Source organism: Hyaena hyaena, unplaced genomic scaffold (assembly GCF_003009895.1).
Source record: "Hyaena hyaena isolate Hyena2069 unplaced genomic scaffold, ASM300989v1 scaffold_34, whole genome shotgun sequence".
In the NCBI taxonomy this organism is placed as follows: Eukaryota; Metazoa; Chordata; class Mammalia; order Carnivora; family Hyaenidae; genus Hyaena; species Hyaena hyaena.
This window is the reverse complement of record NW_024080665.1, coordinates 3675865-3695129: the sequence shown is the minus strand read 5'-3', so window position 1 is coordinate 3695129 and position 19265 is coordinate 3675865. Positions and strand designations below refer to the sequence as shown.

At 38.5% G+C, this 19265-nt stretch overlaps 1 protein-coding gene across 6 annotated transcripts in view; it reads left to right on the top strand.

Moving 5' to 3' along the window:
* The window catches only part of PAK1 (p21 (RAC1) activated kinase 1), a 163849-nt gene that overhangs the window by 73453 nt on the left and 71131 nt on the right, over positions 1-19265 (top strand). For 4 of the 6 annotated variants that reach the window (XM_039228720.1, XM_039228718.1, XM_039228723.1 and 1 more), the window contains one exon: positions 13964-14174. In XM_039228720.1, coding sequence (XP_039084651.1) covers positions 13985-14174 — 190 coding nt within the window. In that variant the 5' untranslated portion in view covers positions 13964-13984. The remainder of the gene's footprint in view (positions 1-13963; positions 14175-19265) is intronic. The other 2 variants (XM_039228722.1, XM_039228719.1) reach the window with 1 other exon arrangement.

The window sequence follows — 19265 nt, the reverse complement described above, 5'->3', positions numbered from 1 at the left end:
CTGAAGTCAGAGACTTAACTGACTGAGCCACCCAGGCACCCCTCAATCTTTTTTTTAAAGGTTATTCATTTATTTTGAGAGAGAGAGAAAGCTAGCACAAGTAGGGGAGGGGAAGAGAGAGAGGAAGAGAGAGAATACCAAGCTGTCAGCGCAGAGCCTGATGCGGGGCTTGATCTCACACAAATTTGTGAGATCATGATTTTTTTTTTTTTTTTTTTACAAATAGTTTATTGTCAAATTAGTTTCCACATAACACTCAGTGCTCATCCCCACAAGTGTCCTCCTCCATGCCCATCCCCCCCTCCCCCCCACATCCATCAGTCCTCAGTTTTTGTCAGCATTCAAGAGTCTCTCATGGTTTGCCTCTCTCCCTTTTCCCCACCATTTCCGCCCTTCTTCTCCCCCTTGGTCCTCCGTCAAGTTCCTCCTAATCCTCCTATACGTGCAAACATATGATATTTGTCCTTCTCTGCCTGACTTATTTCGCTCAGCATAACACCCTCAAGGTCCATCCATGATGTGAGATCATGATTTGAGCCAAAATCAAGAGTCTGACGCTTAGCCTATTGAGGTACCCAGGTGCCATGAGTCTCAATCTTTAATAAAGGAAAAGGAGGAAGTTAGAATGAGAAGGATTTAGAGACTGGTAATTGAACCCCATGCTAAAAACTGAGGTCAAGAGTTATAGTGATTTTCTTTTAGGTCAAACAAATAGTAGGTGGCAAGTATAAAAGATACTATTTTTGGTGATACCTTGTGATGTAGCAAAAAAAAAAAAAAAAAAAGAAGGTGGAGGGATTGAAAAGCAGACTGACCTCAGCTCAGATTTTGGTTCCACTACCTATTACTTGGTTTTTAATCTCTCTAAGCTTCATATATGAAATGGAATATATTTATACCTACCTTGAAGAGTTATTGTAAAGATTAAATATAATTATATAAAAAAGAAAAAATGCATAGTAGGCACTGAATAACTATTCTTGCAAATATAAACTCTTAAGTTATCTTCTAAATAAAGCCTTCCTTGACTCCAGGGCTATGCAGGGCCCTTTGGGATTCATGAAGCACTCATGTTCTTCCTCTCACCACTCACAGTGGCACTTACCATATCATGTGATACTGTCATGGTGCTTTATGTATCTGTCCATCCCATTAGTTTGTGACTATTTTGAGGGTAGAGACAGGGTCTAGTAAATTTTGGTGTCTTCTCTTGCTGAGCCCTATTTAGTTTGTAGGTATATATTAGTAAACACAAAAGACTTAGTTGCTCCTTTGTGAAGCTTTCTGTTTATTGATAGAGATGTATAATAAATAAGCAAATATAATTAAAATTCAGGATAGATGCTGTGAATACCAGGAGTTTCATTTGTTCATGTTAGGTGAGGGTACTTATGAGAAATATAGGTGGAATTGTCTAACAGATGGTTATGAGTCTGAAAGAGAGCTTTTGGGCTAAAGATAGAAACTAAGGCATCATCAACATATAGGTAATATGTAAAGCTATGGGAATGGATGAGATCATCTAGATGAGAATGTAGCATATGAGAAAAGGAGGTTTCTAACCTTGGACTTGTGAAGGGTAGCTGGGAAGAGTCTGCAAAGGAGATAGTACACAGAAGGTAGAAGGAAAACCAGGTGAATGCTACAGAGAGATTGAGTAAGGTGAAGACAGAATAGTAACCATTTGATTTGGCAACATGGAGATGATTGGTAATCTTGACTACTTTTGGTGCAATAGTAGGGTATTACTTGGCAAACAGAAGGGGAGGAAGTGGAGATAGTATAAATAGACAGTTCTTTTGAGAAGCTGTGCTGTGAAGGGAAACAGAAATATATGGTGTTTCCAGGAAGATGTTGGTGTCTTTGAATAGGAGACACTATAGCATGTTTATATTCACTCAGTATTCTCAGATCAGGCCAAAAACTTAGAGATCATTTTTGATTTTTCCTTTTTTCTCAAATCCAATATCTAACTAAACCATTTGGCTCTACCTTCTAAATATCTATCTTTGCTTATACTACCGTATACTGACTGCAATCCATTCAAGTCACCATCAGTTCCCACCTAGATTATTGTAATAATTTCTCAATGGTCTCTTTACTTTTCCTTTGCTCCCCTGCAGTCTGTTGTCTGCAGCCAGAGTGGTTTAAACATAAATCAGAACACTACTCAAAACTCTGTAGTCTCTTCTCATGCTTGAAACAGAATCCAAACTTATTGTTTGTAGGACTGTAAAGTCCTACATAATCTGACCTCTGGCTATATCTCTAATCTTAGTTTTCTGCCACGGTTCTCCCTGTTCAATAAACTTTGTCTTGCTGTCCTTTTTGCAACTCTACATGCCCCCAAATAGTCTCATCTAGGACATTTGTACCTACTGCTCCCTCTGCTTAAAATGCTTCCAGGTATTACTAAGATTAGTTGTCTCATTTATTCAGGTCTTAAGTGTCTCTTCCTCAGAGAAGCCTCTCCTGGTCATCTCGTCTTACATACCACCCATCCCTATTCCCCTCCATACTCACATGTACTACTCTTTAATTCCCATTATGGATTTGACATTGTATATTTATTTGCTTATTTCTTTGTCTGCTTCCCTTATTAGTCCATAAAATCCACAAACACAGGGACTTTGTCTTATTCAGCTAGATTGGTATTAGATGCTCAATAAATATTTGTTGAATGACTGAATAGATCTAAAAGAGAGAGGGAGTGGGGGTGAGAGACTGATTAATTGATTGGTTGATTAATGTAGCTGAGAGATCATTCCAGGTGAGAGGGAGTGCAAGTAAAGGAGTAGAGCGAGAAGAGAGAATGCCTTTTTATGGGAGTAGGAACACCTCCTTCATTGTAACTGGGTGGTGCAGGTGCAGGCAGGTACATAGGTTTGGGAGTGGGAAGATGGAATTATCCTGCAAAGATTTCTGTTTGCTCACAGAAGTTGAGTTTATCAGCAAAGGGGAAGGGTGAGTGGGAAGCCCAATTGAATCCCCAGTTGAGGCAAGATAATCATATGTAGGTAGGTATTCATAGTTTTCAACTGAAAGTGGTCAATCAGGCAGTGTTCTGTAGGACATTCAGCTGCTTTGGTACCGAGACATTTGGGAGGAAGTTAGAGTTCAGCCATCCCAAAGCTGAGATTTTTCCAGTTGATTTTTGGAAAGGGAGAGAAGGCAAAGACATTGATTGTTTTGTTGTGTGTGTGTATATGTATGTGTGTTTTAATCAGATTTGTTTAGATGGATCAGATTTATTTAAAGTATACATGTCCGGTGAAAGCCTGTTATAAGCTGTCTTATTGTCCTACAGATTTTACTGAGAATCATTTATCATTTGCCTGTAATTAGTATCTTTTTTTTGAGAGAGAAAACATGCATGTGCAAATGGGGGAGGGGCAGAGGGAGGGGGAATCTTAATTAAGTAGGCTCTTTGGCCAGCACAGAGTCCATGGCAGGGCCTGATCTCACCGCGAGACTGTGTCCTGAGCTGAAATGAAGACTTGGATGCTCAACTGAGCCACGCAGGCACCCCCTGTAATTATTATCTCAAGTCTCAATTCATTGGCCTCTACCCCAGTGCTAACAGGCTCCTATCGTAATATGAGTGTGATACCATTGTGAACTTTCAGCACATTGTAGTGTATTTATTGGATAGTAAACTCTAATTCCTGTTATTTTTTTTCTTTTTTTTGTGGTAAAATATGTTAACATAAAACTTACCGTCTTAACTATTTTTAAGTGCACCGGTCAGTGGCATTAAATACATTCACATTATTATGTAACAATCACCACCATTCATCCTAGAACTCTTTTTATTTTATAAAACTGAAGCTCTGTGCCTCTTAAACAGTAATTCTGCACACTCCCCTCCACCAGCCCCTCACAGCCAACATCATACTTTTTATGATTTTGACCACTCTAAGGATCTCATATTCGTGGAATAACATAGTATTTGTGTTTTTCTGACTTATTTAACTTAGCATAATGTTCTCAAGGTTCATCCAGATTACAGCATATTACAGAATTTCTGTCCTTTCCTAAATAATATTTGAGTGTATGCATATACTACATTTTGCTTATCTATTCATCTGTCAATGGATACTTGTATTGCTTCTACATTTTAGCTATTGTGAATAATATTATTATGGACATGGGTGTGCAAATGTCTTTTTGAGACCTGTTTTCAGTATTTTTGTGTTTATACCCAGAAGTGGAATTGCTGGATCACATGGTAATTTTATTTTTAATTTTTTGAGGAACCACTATACTGTTTTCCATATTGGCTGTACCATCTTATATTCCCACCAAGAGTGTGCAGGGGTTCTAATTTCTCTGCATTCTCACCAACACTTGTTGGTTTCTCTTTTTTTGATAGTAGCCATCCTAATGGAACAAGGTGTTATCTCACTGTTGTTTTGACTTGCATTTTCCTAATGATTAGTGATGTTTTTCATGTGCTTATTGGCCATTCACATATCTTTTTTTTTTTTGAGAAATGTGTATTCAGATCCTTTGTCCTTTTTTGAATTGAGTTGTTAGGATTTTTGTTGTTGAGTTTTAGAGGACTGTTGGGTTTTGATGTTTGAGTGATTTTGATGGACTGTAATTAAGGAAAAAGAGAAGTGAAGGCAGGAGGTACTAATGGATAGATTAGAGCTCAATATGAAGTCTGAGAATTATAGTTGAAGTTCTTGGCAAGTGAGCTGCAGGGATAGGACGTTGTGTTAGAGTATATATGATTCATTCCAGATGTTGGAGTTGATACACATTTTGATGATAAGGTCCAGAGTGTGATCATGGGAGTATTGGCCAACTTGGACTAGAGGTCCGCAATTGAAATGGCCAGGGTGTTGGAATGGTCATCATTGTGGCTGTGAAGGTCACCTAGAATGATAACTGGAGAGGCACAGAAGAAGATAGATCAAGGAACTAAAGCCTTTGAGTGAGGTGACCAGGAAGTGAGTATTAGGCAGCAAGGAAGTGTGATAGCAACCAGAGGAGGCTATTCAAAGGAAAGAAGTTTTTACAATGAGAAAGGAGTTGTTTGGAAATAGCACTGAAAATTAAGGACAGCACTGATAGGTTGGGTATGAGAGAGAAAACAGCCTCCAGTTGAGAGGGCCGCTGAAGTCTCTTCTTTAGGTGATAGCCAGCTTTCTTTTAAGAAAAGAAGGCAAGGGGAGTTAGCCCATGACAAATGGGAAGATACAGAGGAAATAGTGAAAGGCATCTAGAGTCAGGAAGGGAGTGAGGAATTTGATGATATTAGAGGGGACACGATTTTAGGTGATTGAGGATGACTGAGGTAAATGGACACTGGAAGCTCGATTGACTTAGTCCTGATTATCTTTTAGAGGAGAGAGGGCAGTCCACTTTGAAGCTATGGTTCTTAACACTTCCAAGAGAAAATGTTCCTTTGAGGTAGCATGTGGCAGTGTGGGAAATCGCAGGGTATGTTTAAGCAGAGATTGACTGGAAAGTCTTCCATCTAGGAGGCAGCTGAGTAGATTTCATGTTCCTTGGGTGGTTGAACCAGCTGGCCATTTAGGTTCAGCTCTCTGATTGTATGGGCCTCAGATTTCAGTGATGATTTTCTTAGTTCAGGGCATCCATTGTGAAGTCTAATGATTTGAACTTACATTTGAATTCTTGCCTTAACTGTTGGGAATAGCTTAACTGGGGCTGCAGGTCAGGAATTTCCCAAGATGGTAGGGGGAAGTATCAGACCTTTGGTACTGGTTTCTGCAGGTAACTCTAGTGGCTATCTGCAAAGGTGGTAGAAGTGAGGAAGATAGGTAGCTCTGATTGGTGAGAGGAAGGAAGGTTGAAGGTACATGTCTACCCTCAGTCTGTGACTCCAAATCTCTCTGCCTTTTCCATTTCATTTTGCTGCCTCTCATCCTCTCTAATTCCAGGTATAGTCCTTTGTTCATTTTGTCTCAAACTATAATTAGTGTAGAAAGAGGGTGTTTTTATGAGAATCAGCATAATCAGAGGCTCATCATGTCCTCATTATTTCATTGAGTTATCTTAGGTAAATTTCATACCCATATGGGTTTCAGGTTCCCAGCTATAAAATAAAGGTTTGGAACTTGCTGATTTTTTTCATGATCCTTCTAGCTCCTAATTTTTCCCCCTGTAAACAAACCAGCCTTAGTCAGTGAGCCTTTGCTAATTATCTGATGTGTGCCAGGTTTGTGCTGGGTGGGACTTGGAGAATAGAGATTAATCAGACTCTGTTTTGTCCTTTGACTTGTTCATGGTCTGGTGAGGTTATTGTGATGAAATATGGAAACTACTGCACAGAAGTATGTATAAAATACTATTAAATTTGGGGGGAAAAGATCGAGGTAGGGTGGTTTCTATGAAGGTTTCATAGAGTAAATCAAGCTGGGTCTTGAAGAATGAGTAGGAGTTTGGGGCACCTGGGTGGCTCAGTTGGTCAAGCGTTCAACTTCAGCCCAGGTCATGATCCCACACTTTATGAGTTTGAGCCTGGCGTCGGGCTCTGTGCTGACAGCTCAGAGCCTGAAGCCTACTTCAGATTCTGTGTCGCCCTCTCTCTCTGCCCCTCCCCTGCTTGCACTCTGTCTCCCAAAAATAAATAAACATTTTAAAAAATTTAAAAAAAAAGAATGAGTAGGAGTTTGCTTGGCAGATAAGTTGGGACATTTTAGGCAGAGAGAACAGTGTGGGCAAAGGCAGGGGCATGAAAGAATATTGAGTTGGAATGAACAAGTTTAGGGAATAATAAGAGATGAAACTAGAAAGATGACAGGGGGGAGAACAGATATTTATTGGATGTCTATTTTATCCCAGGCAGCATGCTAGGTGCTTTTCCCCCTCCCCTCATGGGCAGCGCTCTCTCGCTCTCTCGCTCTCGCGCGCGCTCTCTCTCTCTCTCTCTCTCTATATATATATATATCACATATATAAAGTACATACTCTTATGTGTATTTTGCATAAGAGGAAACTGAGGGTCAGAAATTAAAGTATCTTTCCTAACTGCCCAGAAACAGCCTCCACAGTTTTCCTCACTGCTACTTCAGCAGTTGCTTTCTTGCTGCTAAACCAGAACAAGTGGCTGGTGGCTGCATAGCAGGAGTGCCTTTGACGTGTCAGAAGGACATCCCTCAGCAAATTCAAGACTGCAGCATTCCAGGCTCCTGCCAAAGAAAGCCTCCTGGCACAATTTAATTAAAGATCAGATTCTCCTAACCAGGTGTCAAGGGCATGCAGTACTCCCCAGTTCTGGGTGGAGTGTTGGTCATGCCAGCCTCAGCTGCTTTGAGTTGTTGACTGACAAATGTGATTAATATATGGAATAGGTTTTATTTTAAATAATGCCCCGAGGGGTTATTAGAGGTTATCTAGTCCATTCCTTTGCTTTTAGAGTGAACAGAGACATGCGGTGTAGTAGAAAAAGAGGTGGTCCTGTAGTCACACAGACTTCATTTCAGATCCCTGCCTCTGTTGGCTCTGGGTGGCTGGCCGCATCTCTGATATTTTGCTTCTTCTGACTTGTTCACTGTTTTATCCCCAGCACCTAGCACAGCCTGGCAAACAGTAGGTGATGAATAAATATTTGCATGAATGAATGAGAAAAAAGATACCAACCAAATAGATTTCCAGGTTTTCTGTAAATTCCAAAGTGTTTTGGAATGTTAGTGGTTATTAAACTGTCAGTGTCAAATGATGGCTGAAATCCTATTTGCAAAGATGGTTAGCTCAAGATGTTCTCTGGGGACACTGTTTTTTAGAATCTAGGCAACCCTGTTAGGCAATTTAGAAGACTCTTCTAAACTCCGAGTCCTATTGTGTGAGCTCAGGTCATCACAGAGTCCTCTGTGCAGACAGATGGCAGCTGGCCTCCTCCTCCAGGCAACACCTCTTTTTTCATTGTCATCTCTCCACAGCCTTTTTAAATCAAGTGTCATCTTTTATTTTTAACATGGGACATTCATCGCATGGATCTAGAACTGCTTGGAAGGGACTGTTTTTCTGACTAGTGCTGTATGTGTTACAGAACATAAAAGGCTCTCTGTGAGCACTGTGTCCTATTTTTTCATTTTCATGTTGCCTTCTACCACACTGTACTCTCACACTTAGGCTATTCCTGTGGTCTGGGATGCACTTGCCATTATCATTCTCCATCAAAATCATCCATTTATTTATTGCCTGTTTTTTTTTGGTTCAGGTACTATACCGATGCCTGGGCCTATTTCATACTAATTAAATCAGAGCTCAGCACTGGTATCCATCCTCCAACTTTTTATTAGGAGAAATTTCAAAAGTATAGCAAAGTTGGAATAATTTTATAGTGAATACCTTTATACCCACCACCTAGATTCTTCTTCCATTAACACTTTCAAGTATTTGCTTTATCACATTCATTATAAATTATATATGGACATGTATATTCTATCACATCCCTGTTTCATCCATTAACCCACCTTATTTTTTTAAATGCATTTCAAAGTAAATTGCAAATATTAGTATACTTCCCCCTAAGTACTTTGGCTGGTGCTTTAAAAAGCTTATAGGGGGTTCTAATAATCCAGAGTCAAAGACCACCAGTCTGATCTGTTTATTCTTTAAGCCCCTACTTCTAACACCACCTCTTCTATGAAGCCTCACTGATCACCTAAATTCAATATAGTCTTTCCTTTTTGTGTCTGCTGACATTTTACTGCTTGTACTGCTCTGACAGCACTGTTCACAAGTAGCCTGGCATTGTGGTTTTCTAGATTCTATCTTGCTTACCATACTATGAGAACCTCTAGAGTTAGATCATATTCCTTTATTTATCTCTGAGCCCCTAGTGTCTAGCATGACAGCTTATATATACATACTCAGTAAAAATTTATTGATTTTAATTGTACTTAAATGAAGAATCTGCAGTGATAGCAAAAGGTGTACAAAACTTTCACATGCTTAAGTCTCATGGAAGACATTAGTAAATATCAATCACATCCAGTCCAAACATGTTTATATCATTGTATATTTGCCATTGGCTAGATTTGATTTGACTCCCCTAAATCAAGAATAGCACAATTCAGGTCAGAAAAGGTACAAAGGGTGGGCCCCCTGGGTGGTTCAGCCAGTTGAGTGTGGAGCCTGTGAGTTTTGAGTCTGCTTGGGATTCTCCCCCTGCTCTCCTGCGTGTATGTGCTCGCTGTTTCTGTCTCTTTCTCTCTCTCTCTCTCAAAACAAACAGATTTAAAAGAAGAAAAGTTACAAAGGGGTTAGAGTTGCTTCACATATATTTGGAAAATTCTTTGGTAGAGAGTCTGAAAACATGGGTTCCAATCCCCACCTTTAAATTGCTGTGTGACCTTAAGCAATTTCGTTCTGTGTTTTGGACCTCAGTGTTCCTATCTGTTACATGAGAGGGCCAGATTAGGTGACTTCTAAGGTTGCTTCTGGCTTTGATGTTATATGTATCTTGGCTGTTTTTATACTTGTGACTGTGGCATCCAGATGTGATAAAGTGGAAGGAAGTAGCGGCTGGTGTGCATACTCCTTCCCTCAGTCCTGTCCAGTTTCATTTTACGTAAAGTACTTTACACATAGTGGCTACTTGAAAAGTGTTTTTTCCCCCTTCTTTCTGCCCTAGCACAATGTCTTTATGCTTTTTACAGCAAAGGAGACATAAATCACTTCCCCTCCTTGGTTGCCTTCCTGAGCAGTGTCTGTCTAGTAGCTATGTAGTGGGAAACAGCAAATTGCCCCTTATAGGTGAAGGGATTTTTATTAGAATCATAGCTAGTAAATGACAGAGTCAGGACTTAAATCCAGGTCTCCTAATTTTAGCCTCCAGTCATCTTTTTATTATATTGTCCTACCAGTGGCCTTTTTGAAACCTCACAATGATCCTGCATGTATTATAGAGCCATTCAGTTGATTCATAATACTTCAGTATAATTAGTTTCTCATAAATTATTAGGCTCCCTGAGCCTCTGGGGCATTGGTAAAATGTGGTCAGTCTATCTTTCCCTCTGTCTGTTTTATCAGCTTGTTGTCTAGGATGGATAGAAGGGTGCCATCTGACTGATCATTCTAAATGTTGGCCTTGAACCTAGCTTTATACTGCAGCATGTCAGAAGGTATGGGCTTGTTATCTTCCCAAACCTTTGGCCTGCATAAACTGTTAGAAGATTTAAGATGTGTTTGGTCTCCTTATTTAAGAGTTGAGTATATTTCTCCTTTTTTCACTCAGGATTGATGTTTTGGACTTGTTTTCCTGTAAAAAAAAAAAAAAAAAAAGTTTAGAATGGCATAGTTTTAAACATGTACCAGTTATTGTCCTGAATGTAGATGGACAGAACGACCAGTGAGGGGATCTGTGAAGTAAAGAGAGTAAAGACTTGTGGAGAAACCATAGGAAAAGACTGGTTGGAGGGCTACAGGGAAACTGGAAAGTAGTTTAGAAATATTAAGTCCAAGTAAATTCAGAGGGAAGGATCAGGAAGATATAAAATTGTGTTCTATTGAGTGAGTGTAGTTGAAGGCACTGATGGTGTTTAGCATTGAGAAAATAGATTTGGGGGGTTTTGAAAGATGTTTTCAAGTATCTAAAGTTCAGTCTGGGGAAGAAGCAATAGACTTTTTGGAATAGCTGTGAGATAGGATTTAGGACTAACAAATAGAAGTAGTTTTTGTTTATCCATTTGTTTGTTTACTTTTCATTTGTTCAACAAATATTTATTGAGTATTCTTTTTTTAAAATTTATTTATTTAAACTCAAGTTAGTTAACATACTGTGTAGTATTGGTTTCAGGAGTAGAATCCAGTACTTCATCACTTAGGTATAACACCCAGTGCTCATCCCAACAATCCATCCCCTCTCTAGCCTAGCCCCCACCCACTTCCCCTCTAGCAACCTTCAGGTTGTTCTGTATTTAACAGTCTCTTATGGTTTGCCTCCCTCTCTGTTTTTATCTTATTTTTCATTCCCTACCTCTATGTTCATCTGTTTTGTTTATTAAATTCCACATGTGAGTGAAATCATATGATATTGTCTTTCTCTGACTGACGTATTTCATTTAGCATAATACACTCTAGTTCTATCCACATTGTTGCATATGGCAAGATTTCATTCTTATTGATTATTCTTTTCCAGACTTGGTGTTGGGGATTGAGAAATAAATAAGACTGAACTTTGTTCTTCTTCTTCTTTTTTTAATGTTTACTAATTTATTTTGAGAGAGTGAGAATGTGTGCACCCATACAAGCAGGGAAGGGCGAAGGGAGATGGAGAGAGAATCCCAAGCAGACTCTGCACTGTCAGTGTAGAGCCTGACACAGGGCTCCATCTCAGCTGAAATCAAGAGTCCAAGGCTTTACTGATAGAACTACCCAGACATCCTTAAACTTTTTTCTTGAGGAGTTCATAGTCTAAGTCTGGCAGAGGAGGGAGTATATGGGGAGGAAATGTATAAAGAGATAATTGCAATGCAGTGTGAGGTAGATAGAACTTAATCTAAGTGAGAACTCTTTAAATGAAGTGACCAAAGATAGAATAGGCTGACTTTTGAGACTATAGACTTCCTAAAAATGGAAGTTTTCAAGCATAGGCTCGGTGACTTAGGCTGGAATGTGGTACAGAGGATTCAAGCATTGTATTCCAACAACAGATTTAGGTTTTAATAATTTGGAATCATTTTGAAAATGGAAGGCTACCCCTGAGAATTCTCCAACCATGGTGAAAGAAGTGAGAAACGAAAAGCCTGTATCAGAAAGGGTGATGAAGCCTTTCTTGGCACAATCTTGGGCTATGGTCCTGAAAGGGAGTTACATTGAATGAAGCTGTTGGCCTGAGGACAAAAAGGCAGGAAGGGCCTGCTTAGGCTATCAGGTGGCTGTGGGGAGTGTAATTTTGGAACTGGCAGTCCAGGGTAGGAAGGTACACTTGAGAACTGAGCCTGTGGAAATTCTCTTTGGGGAGCTGAGGGACTTGAGTTGGGGCTGGAAGGGAAAGCAAAGGCAAAGCTGCAAAGTGAAACTGGAAAAAATGGATTAAAAGCACAGCACCCAGAGAGTTAGCATAGATTAAAAAGATTGTCCTTGCTTTCTTTTGTTCAAAAAGAGAAGTAAGGAGCAATTGGTTTGCCAGAGATAGGTTAGGGTGAATTACACAAAGAGGTGAAGCTTTAATTTGGCCCTGAAAGATGAGTAAGATTTTTATAGTGAGATTTTTATCAGTGACAAGAAGCATTGGAGGATTGGGAGGAGAGTAAGAGACTAATTGGCAAATCAGGAGAACAGAGGTTTCCAGGGTATAGTTAAATGTAGGCTGTGTCCAGATGTGATGGCTTAATTTGTAAGGAACTTTAGCTTTTGTGACGGAGTTTTAAGTAGAGGAGTGCTGTATTTTAGATCACTGATGGCATGTGGAGAAATAATTGAAAGACAAAAATAGATGCACGGGATCATTTAGTTCTGCATTATTAGAAAGAAGATTCAGTTTTGTTCATAGCATTTATGTAATTGACGTCTAAAGCAGTGGTATTCAGGTATTGAAATCTGGCTGGCATTGGAATCACTAATTCTTAAAATTACAGAATTTGGGCCATAACCTAATCATACTAAATCAAAATTTGTGGGGGTCAAAACAGGGCTCCTATATTTCTAAACAGCTTGTGGTGATTATTATGTTGGTTTCTTGTTTGTTTGTTTTAATTAGAAACTTTAGTCTCTAATGCATTATTGTATTTTACTCCAAGGAACTTACATTCTAAGTAGTCATGGTTAGAGATATAGTTTCTATACTAACCTGGGAGAATAATAAGAGACTTTATTAATTCTGGATATATTCATACCTGTCCATTGTCAAGGACATTTACTTATTTAAGGTAATAACATCTATCTTAATTAAAACTATTGGTACATGATAGAGAATTTCTCCCCTTTTTAAAACATTTTATTCCTTCCCTTCACCAGAAACATTGGAGATTACCAGTAAATTCAACATCATATATTACTGCATGTGGCCATCACATATTTAGAACCAGTTCAAATTTTAAGGGAAGAAGGTACTGGAGAGATGATATAGGCCAATGGTCAGCAAAGTTTTCCTGGAAAGAACCAGATAAATATTTTAGGTTTGTGAGCATATAGTCTCTGTTGCAACTACTCAACCATTGGAATGTGAAAAATGCCATAGACAGTATATAAATGAATGACTATGTTCCAATAAGACTATTAACAAAATCATCAGCTTTACTGACTTTTGATGTAGTGATACAGGCCATTTCAGAGGGGGAAAATGATTTCCTAAGGCTACAGAATTAGAGGTTGGCAAAGAGTCACCATGTAGAATGCTGTTAGCCGTTTTATTTAATGAATGAATAAATGTAACCCAAGTGGTTAAAAAATTCTTCTAAAGCTATTGAGTGGCACTGGGATTCACACTAAATTCGGGATTCATACTTTGGCTGGGCCAAATTTCTGCCTTTTAAACGACATTGTGGTGGGGCACCTGGGTGGCTCAGTCGGTTAAGCATCCGACTTCAGCTCAGGTCATGATCTCACGGTTCGTGGGTTTGAGCCCCACATTGGGCTCTGTGCTGACAGCCAGCTCAGAGCCTGGAGGCTGTTTCAGATTCTGTGTCTCCCTCTCTCTCTGACCCTCCCCTGCTCATGCTGTCTCTCTCTCTCAGAAATAAATAAAACATTTTAAAAAAAATAAAATAAACGACATTGTGGTGGTTCTGTGTGCTCTCCAGTGCCTTAGATAGAGAAAAACAAGAACCTTGCGAATTTTCAGCAGTGCTTGGCACAGAATAGGTACTGCATCTTTGAGTATTGTTGGCTGAATCAGACAGTAGTAGTTATGGTATGCAGTGGAAGGATTTAAGCTGGGTCCCGGAGGATGGCTTGTGTAATTTGGATTAAAGTTTTTTTTAATATATATTCCCTTTACCATGAAAATGATAAAAGAGTATGTTCTTCTCTCTGATTCCAGTAGCTGCTGCTGGTGGTGACAATGTCAAATAACGGCCTAGACATTCAAGACAAACCTCCAGCCCCTCCGATGAGAAACACCAGCACTATGATTGGAGCTGGCGGCAAAGATGCTGGAACCCTAAATCACGGTTCCAAACCTCTGCCTCCAAACCCAGAGGAGAAGAAAAAGAAGGACCGATTTTACCGATCCATCTTACCTGGAGATAAAAGTACAGTATTTCATTTTTCTCATCATTTGTATACTTAAAACATTTGTTTTGTAACCTAGATAAAAGATCTGTCCTTTCCTTGACTTAATTTTCCTTTAATGCCTTTTCTCCCCTTAAATACTTCGTTTGGTTTTCTTTCCTAAGGTGGCTGGAGACAAATAGAAAATAGACTTATTTGGGGGGCTGGGGGACAGGGGAAAATGGGTGATGGGCATTGAGGAGGGCACTTGTTGGGATGAGCTCTGGGTGTTGTATGTAAGTCAAATTGACAATAAATTATATTCGTAAAAATAGACTTACTTTTATACTTTATTAACTATATCTGAGCAAAATTCTAAGAAAAGAATTATTCTGTTACCAGAGTTTGGACAATCTAAAGTCAAGTATTTACTTATTTTTTAAGTTATTAAACTTTTATGAACTCACAGAATATAATAAATACTGGAATGTCTTCATTTGGAATTTTTTTTTGTAAATGTTTATTTATTTTTTTGAGAGAGAGAATGAGTAGGGGAAAGAAAGTAAAAGGGAGACAGAGGTTCAGAAGCAGGCTCTGTTGCAGACCCTGATGCAGGGCTCAAACTCAAAAACCATGAACCATGACTTGAACCAAAGTAGGGCACTTAACTGACTGAGCCAACCAGGTGCTTCAAGAAATGTTTTTTTTCCCCCAAACTAGTTTCATTTGGAATGTCTTTCTGATTCTTGATTGCCTCTTCTTTATTTGTATGTCCTCATCTCACATAGATTTGGACATTAAATATTGTGAGAAGGGCAAGTAATAGCTGAGAAAAGGAAGCAGGACTCAGCATGAGTTCGCTAAGAATTAAGTCATACTAGGTGCACTCATTTTCTTTTTTGATAAAATTTCTAGAAGAATAATCAGGATTTTAATAGTGTATCTGATAAAGTCCCTGAGATTCTATGGACAAGATAGTGAAATAGAGGTTTGAGTGTCTGCATCGATAGATGACTTTTGTTTGACTCCCCAAATGTTTATTGATACGAGGTAAAATTCTCAGTCATGCTTGCAGGTCTTTTTCTTGTGGGGTGTTGACAAAATTGGCTTTCTGTTTGTAAATAGTTATCATGAGCTTCTGATTTAGATGGACCTGGTTCAAATCCTGGATTCATCACTTACCAGCTCTCTGATCTTTGTTTGTGAGTTACCTCCTTTGACTTATAGTTTCCTTTCTCAAGGAAAGATTGGGATTTTCATATCTCTAAAATTGGGATAATATTTCACAGGGTTGTTGTATGAAGATTACATGCAAATTTCGTAATTAAGTACCTTCCACACAGAAGGTACTCACGTATTAGATACCCTTTCTCTTTACTCCTTTATTGAAGCTGGGAGGAATTAGACTTGATGATAAAATCAGAATTGGGATTCTGAAGCAGTAGGCCAAATATAGCAGTCACAGTGGTGAATTGCAGAAAATATCTTTTGTTGCAGAAAAATATAACTGCATAACTATAGATCAGTGTAAGATGGTAGATGATAGTATTATTAACCAAATAGGGAACACAGGAAGAGGAACAAGTCAGGAGGTTTGTAGTTAGAGAGCATGAAAGATGATGACCTTAAACACATTGCATTTGAGGTGAAAAGATAATTTTAGGCACTTTGTGTCTGAGATGTCTTGACATAGAGATGTCTAATAGGCAGTGATATATGTATAGGAAATGATTGTTGAATAACTGAAATGAGAACTATTGGGGATTTTTAGTGAGTATTTTGGGCTTGTTTCTTTGTGTGTGTTTACCCTTTCCCCTATTCTACCTTCATTGTGAGCCCTTTGGGGGCCTAGATAGAAGAGATAGGGGTAAGTTGCTTAGCTTTCATTTTCTGGCTAATTCATTCAGGTAGTAGCTGCCAACTCCTAGGATATAGTGGCTATGATCTAGGTGGTATTACCCTGCCCTAGAATCTTCTCCCACATATACATCCACATTGTGTCCCTCAATTTAGGTGTATGCTTATTTTTTTAATTTTTTCCTTAAATAGTTTACTGTCAAGTTGGTTTCCGTATAACACCAGTGCTCATCCCAACAAGGGGCCTCCTCCATGCCCATCATTCTCCTTCCCCTCTCCCACACCCCCATCAGCCCTCAGTTTGTTCTCAGCATTCAAGAGTCTCTCATGGTTTACCTAGGTGTATGCTTATTTTTAACATTGTGCTTTAACAACCATAATTCTTTTTTTTCAGTTACTGAAAATTTTATTTTATTTTTTAATTTAAATTTTAGTTAATATACAGTACAATACTGAGTTCAGGAGTAGAATTCAGGGATTCATCACTTACATACAATACCCAGTGCTCATCACAACTTAGTACCCATCACCCATCTAGCCCACCTCCCTCCATCAACTCTCAGTTTGTTCTCTATCATTAAGAGTCTTTTGTGGTTTGTTTCCCTCTCTTCTCTCCCCACCCTGCCTTCCCATATGCTCCTCTGTTTGTTTCTTAAATTCCACATATGAATGAAATCATATGGTATTTGTCTTTCTCTGATTGACTTATTTTGCGTAGCATAATATATTCTGGCTCCACCCACATCATTGCAAATGGCAAGATTTCATTCTTTTTGATAGCGAAGTAATATTCCATAGTGTATGTATATCACATCCTCTTTATCAGTTCATCAGTCAGTGGACATTTGGGCTCTCTCCATAGTTTTGCTATTGCTAACAATGCTGCTGTAAACATTGGGGTGCATGTATCCCTTGGAATCTGTATTTTTGTATCCTTTAGGTAAATACCTAATAGTGGAATTGCTGGATTATAGGGTAGTTCTATTTTTTTGTTTCTTGAGGAACCTCCATACTGTTCTCCAAAGTGGCTGCATTAGTTTGCATTCCCACCAACAGTGCCACATCCTTGCCAACACCTGTTGTTTCTTGTGTTATTAATTTTAGCCATTCTGACAGGTGTGAGGTGGTATCTCGTTGTTTTGATTTGTATTTACCTGATGAGGAGTGATACTGAGCCATCTTTTCATGTGTCTATTAGCCATCTGGATGTCTTCTTTGGAAAAGTGTCTAATCATGTCTTCTGCCCATTTCTTAACTGGCCTGTTTGTTTTTTGGGTTCAACCGTAATTCTTAAACTCTATAAATAAGTAGGTCTTTGGCCCAAGTTTCTACATATAGTAGAAAGGACTTTTAAAATTAAAGTTGGAATTGTTATTGCCGAATAAGATTTCTACCTCATAGATATCATTAAAATTAAAATTTTTTTGTGTTTCAAAGGTCACAATCAAGAAAATAAAAAGATAACCCACAGTATGGGAGAAAATTTTCTTAACACATATATCTGATGAGGGACTTGTATCATAAATATATAGAGAGCTATTACAACTTAACAATAAAAAGACAACTCAATTAAAAAATGAGTAAAGAAGCCAAATAGGCATTTCTCCAAAGAAGACATACAAATGGCCAATAAGCACATGAAAAGATGCTCAAAATCATTAGTCATCAGGGAAATGCAAATCAAAACCACAATGAGATGTCATTTCACACCCACTAGGATGACTGTATGATAACAAGTGTTGACAAGGATGTGGAGAAATTGGAACCCTCATACCCTGCTGGTGGGAGTGTAAAATGGTACAGCCACTTAGAACAGTCTGGCAGTTTCTCAAAAGATTAAACATAGAGTTACCATATGACCTAGAAATGGAAACATGTTCACATAATACTTGCACATGAATGTTTATAGCAGTGTTATACATAGTAGCCAAAAAGTAGAAACAACCCAAATATCCATCAACTGATGAATGGATAAATAAAATGTGGCATATCCTAACAATGAAGTACTACTTGGTAATAAAAACAAATGGAGTCCTGATGCATGCTGTAACATGGGTAAACTTTGAAAACATTATGCTAGGGAAAGAAGCCAGTCACAAAGGACCATATATTATATGATTCCATTTATATGAAATGTCCAGGCAAGTCCATAGGCAAAAAACAGAGGAATGGTTGCCTAGGGCTGTGGGAGGAGGTGGATGGGATTAGGGGGTAATGGCTAAGGGTATGGAGTTTCTTTTTGGGTTGATGAAAATGTTCTAAAATTGATTATGAGAATAGTTGCCCAGCTCCATGAATATACAAAAAGCCACTGAATTGTACACTATATGGATGAATTGTATGGTTTTAAAACTTTTTTTAAAGAAGATTTTTGCCTAAAACGGCAGGTAGAAGTATAACCCTCAAACATCATTGAGAGCTAAAGGGATGATCTTATGTACCGAAGAGGGAGGTGGAGTTTTGGATATCTGGGTTGTGGTCTTAGTTCTTTTATAAATTGGCCGTCTATTTTGGGTCAGTTATTTCTCTGTAGATTTCAGTGCTTTCATCTAAAAAATGACTAGAGTCAAACCAGTAGACATATAAAGTCTTTTGCAGTTTTGAAATTCTGTAATTCTATAACTAAGATTATAAAGATGAAATCGGATTGGGTTGTATATGTAGGTAGAAGGAAAGTAGGCCCTTGTAAAATATTTTAATTAGTGATAAAGCTGTAGACTCAGAGGTTTTGCTTGGGCACTCTTGCTGAGTGATCCTTGGTCAAATCTGTTCTGAAAATAAATCTCATAGCTCAAGATCAAAGCTGTATCTTTATAAATCCAAAGCATAGATGTAGAAAGCATAGAGTTATAAGTAGTTCTTGTGAAATAATCTGGTAACCTCTCTTTCATCCCCTACTTCTAAATTTTCTATGCATGCCCTGAGCCCAGAGGTTTCACCCATTTGCTTTAAGAACCTAGATGGCTATAATTAATGCATACATCAAAATGAAATAAGTGATTTTTCCCCCCTTTTGTTTGGATCCTTTGTTCAGTTTAATTCTGTGCTTGTTGGTACTGTCATTCAACCAACAAGCATTTTTGCCCTTTGCTTTGTGCCTCACTGAGCCCTGGCAGAATACAAAGCAATGTTGGCAATCTTTGAAGTGGTATGCCTTTACTATTTGGTCTAGAAGTGGTTTAGAAGTGGACTTAGAGAACCCAGATTGAGTCCTGTCTCTGACATTTATTCTATGCTTTCTTTTCCTCTTACCAATTGATTTTTTTTTTTTTTTT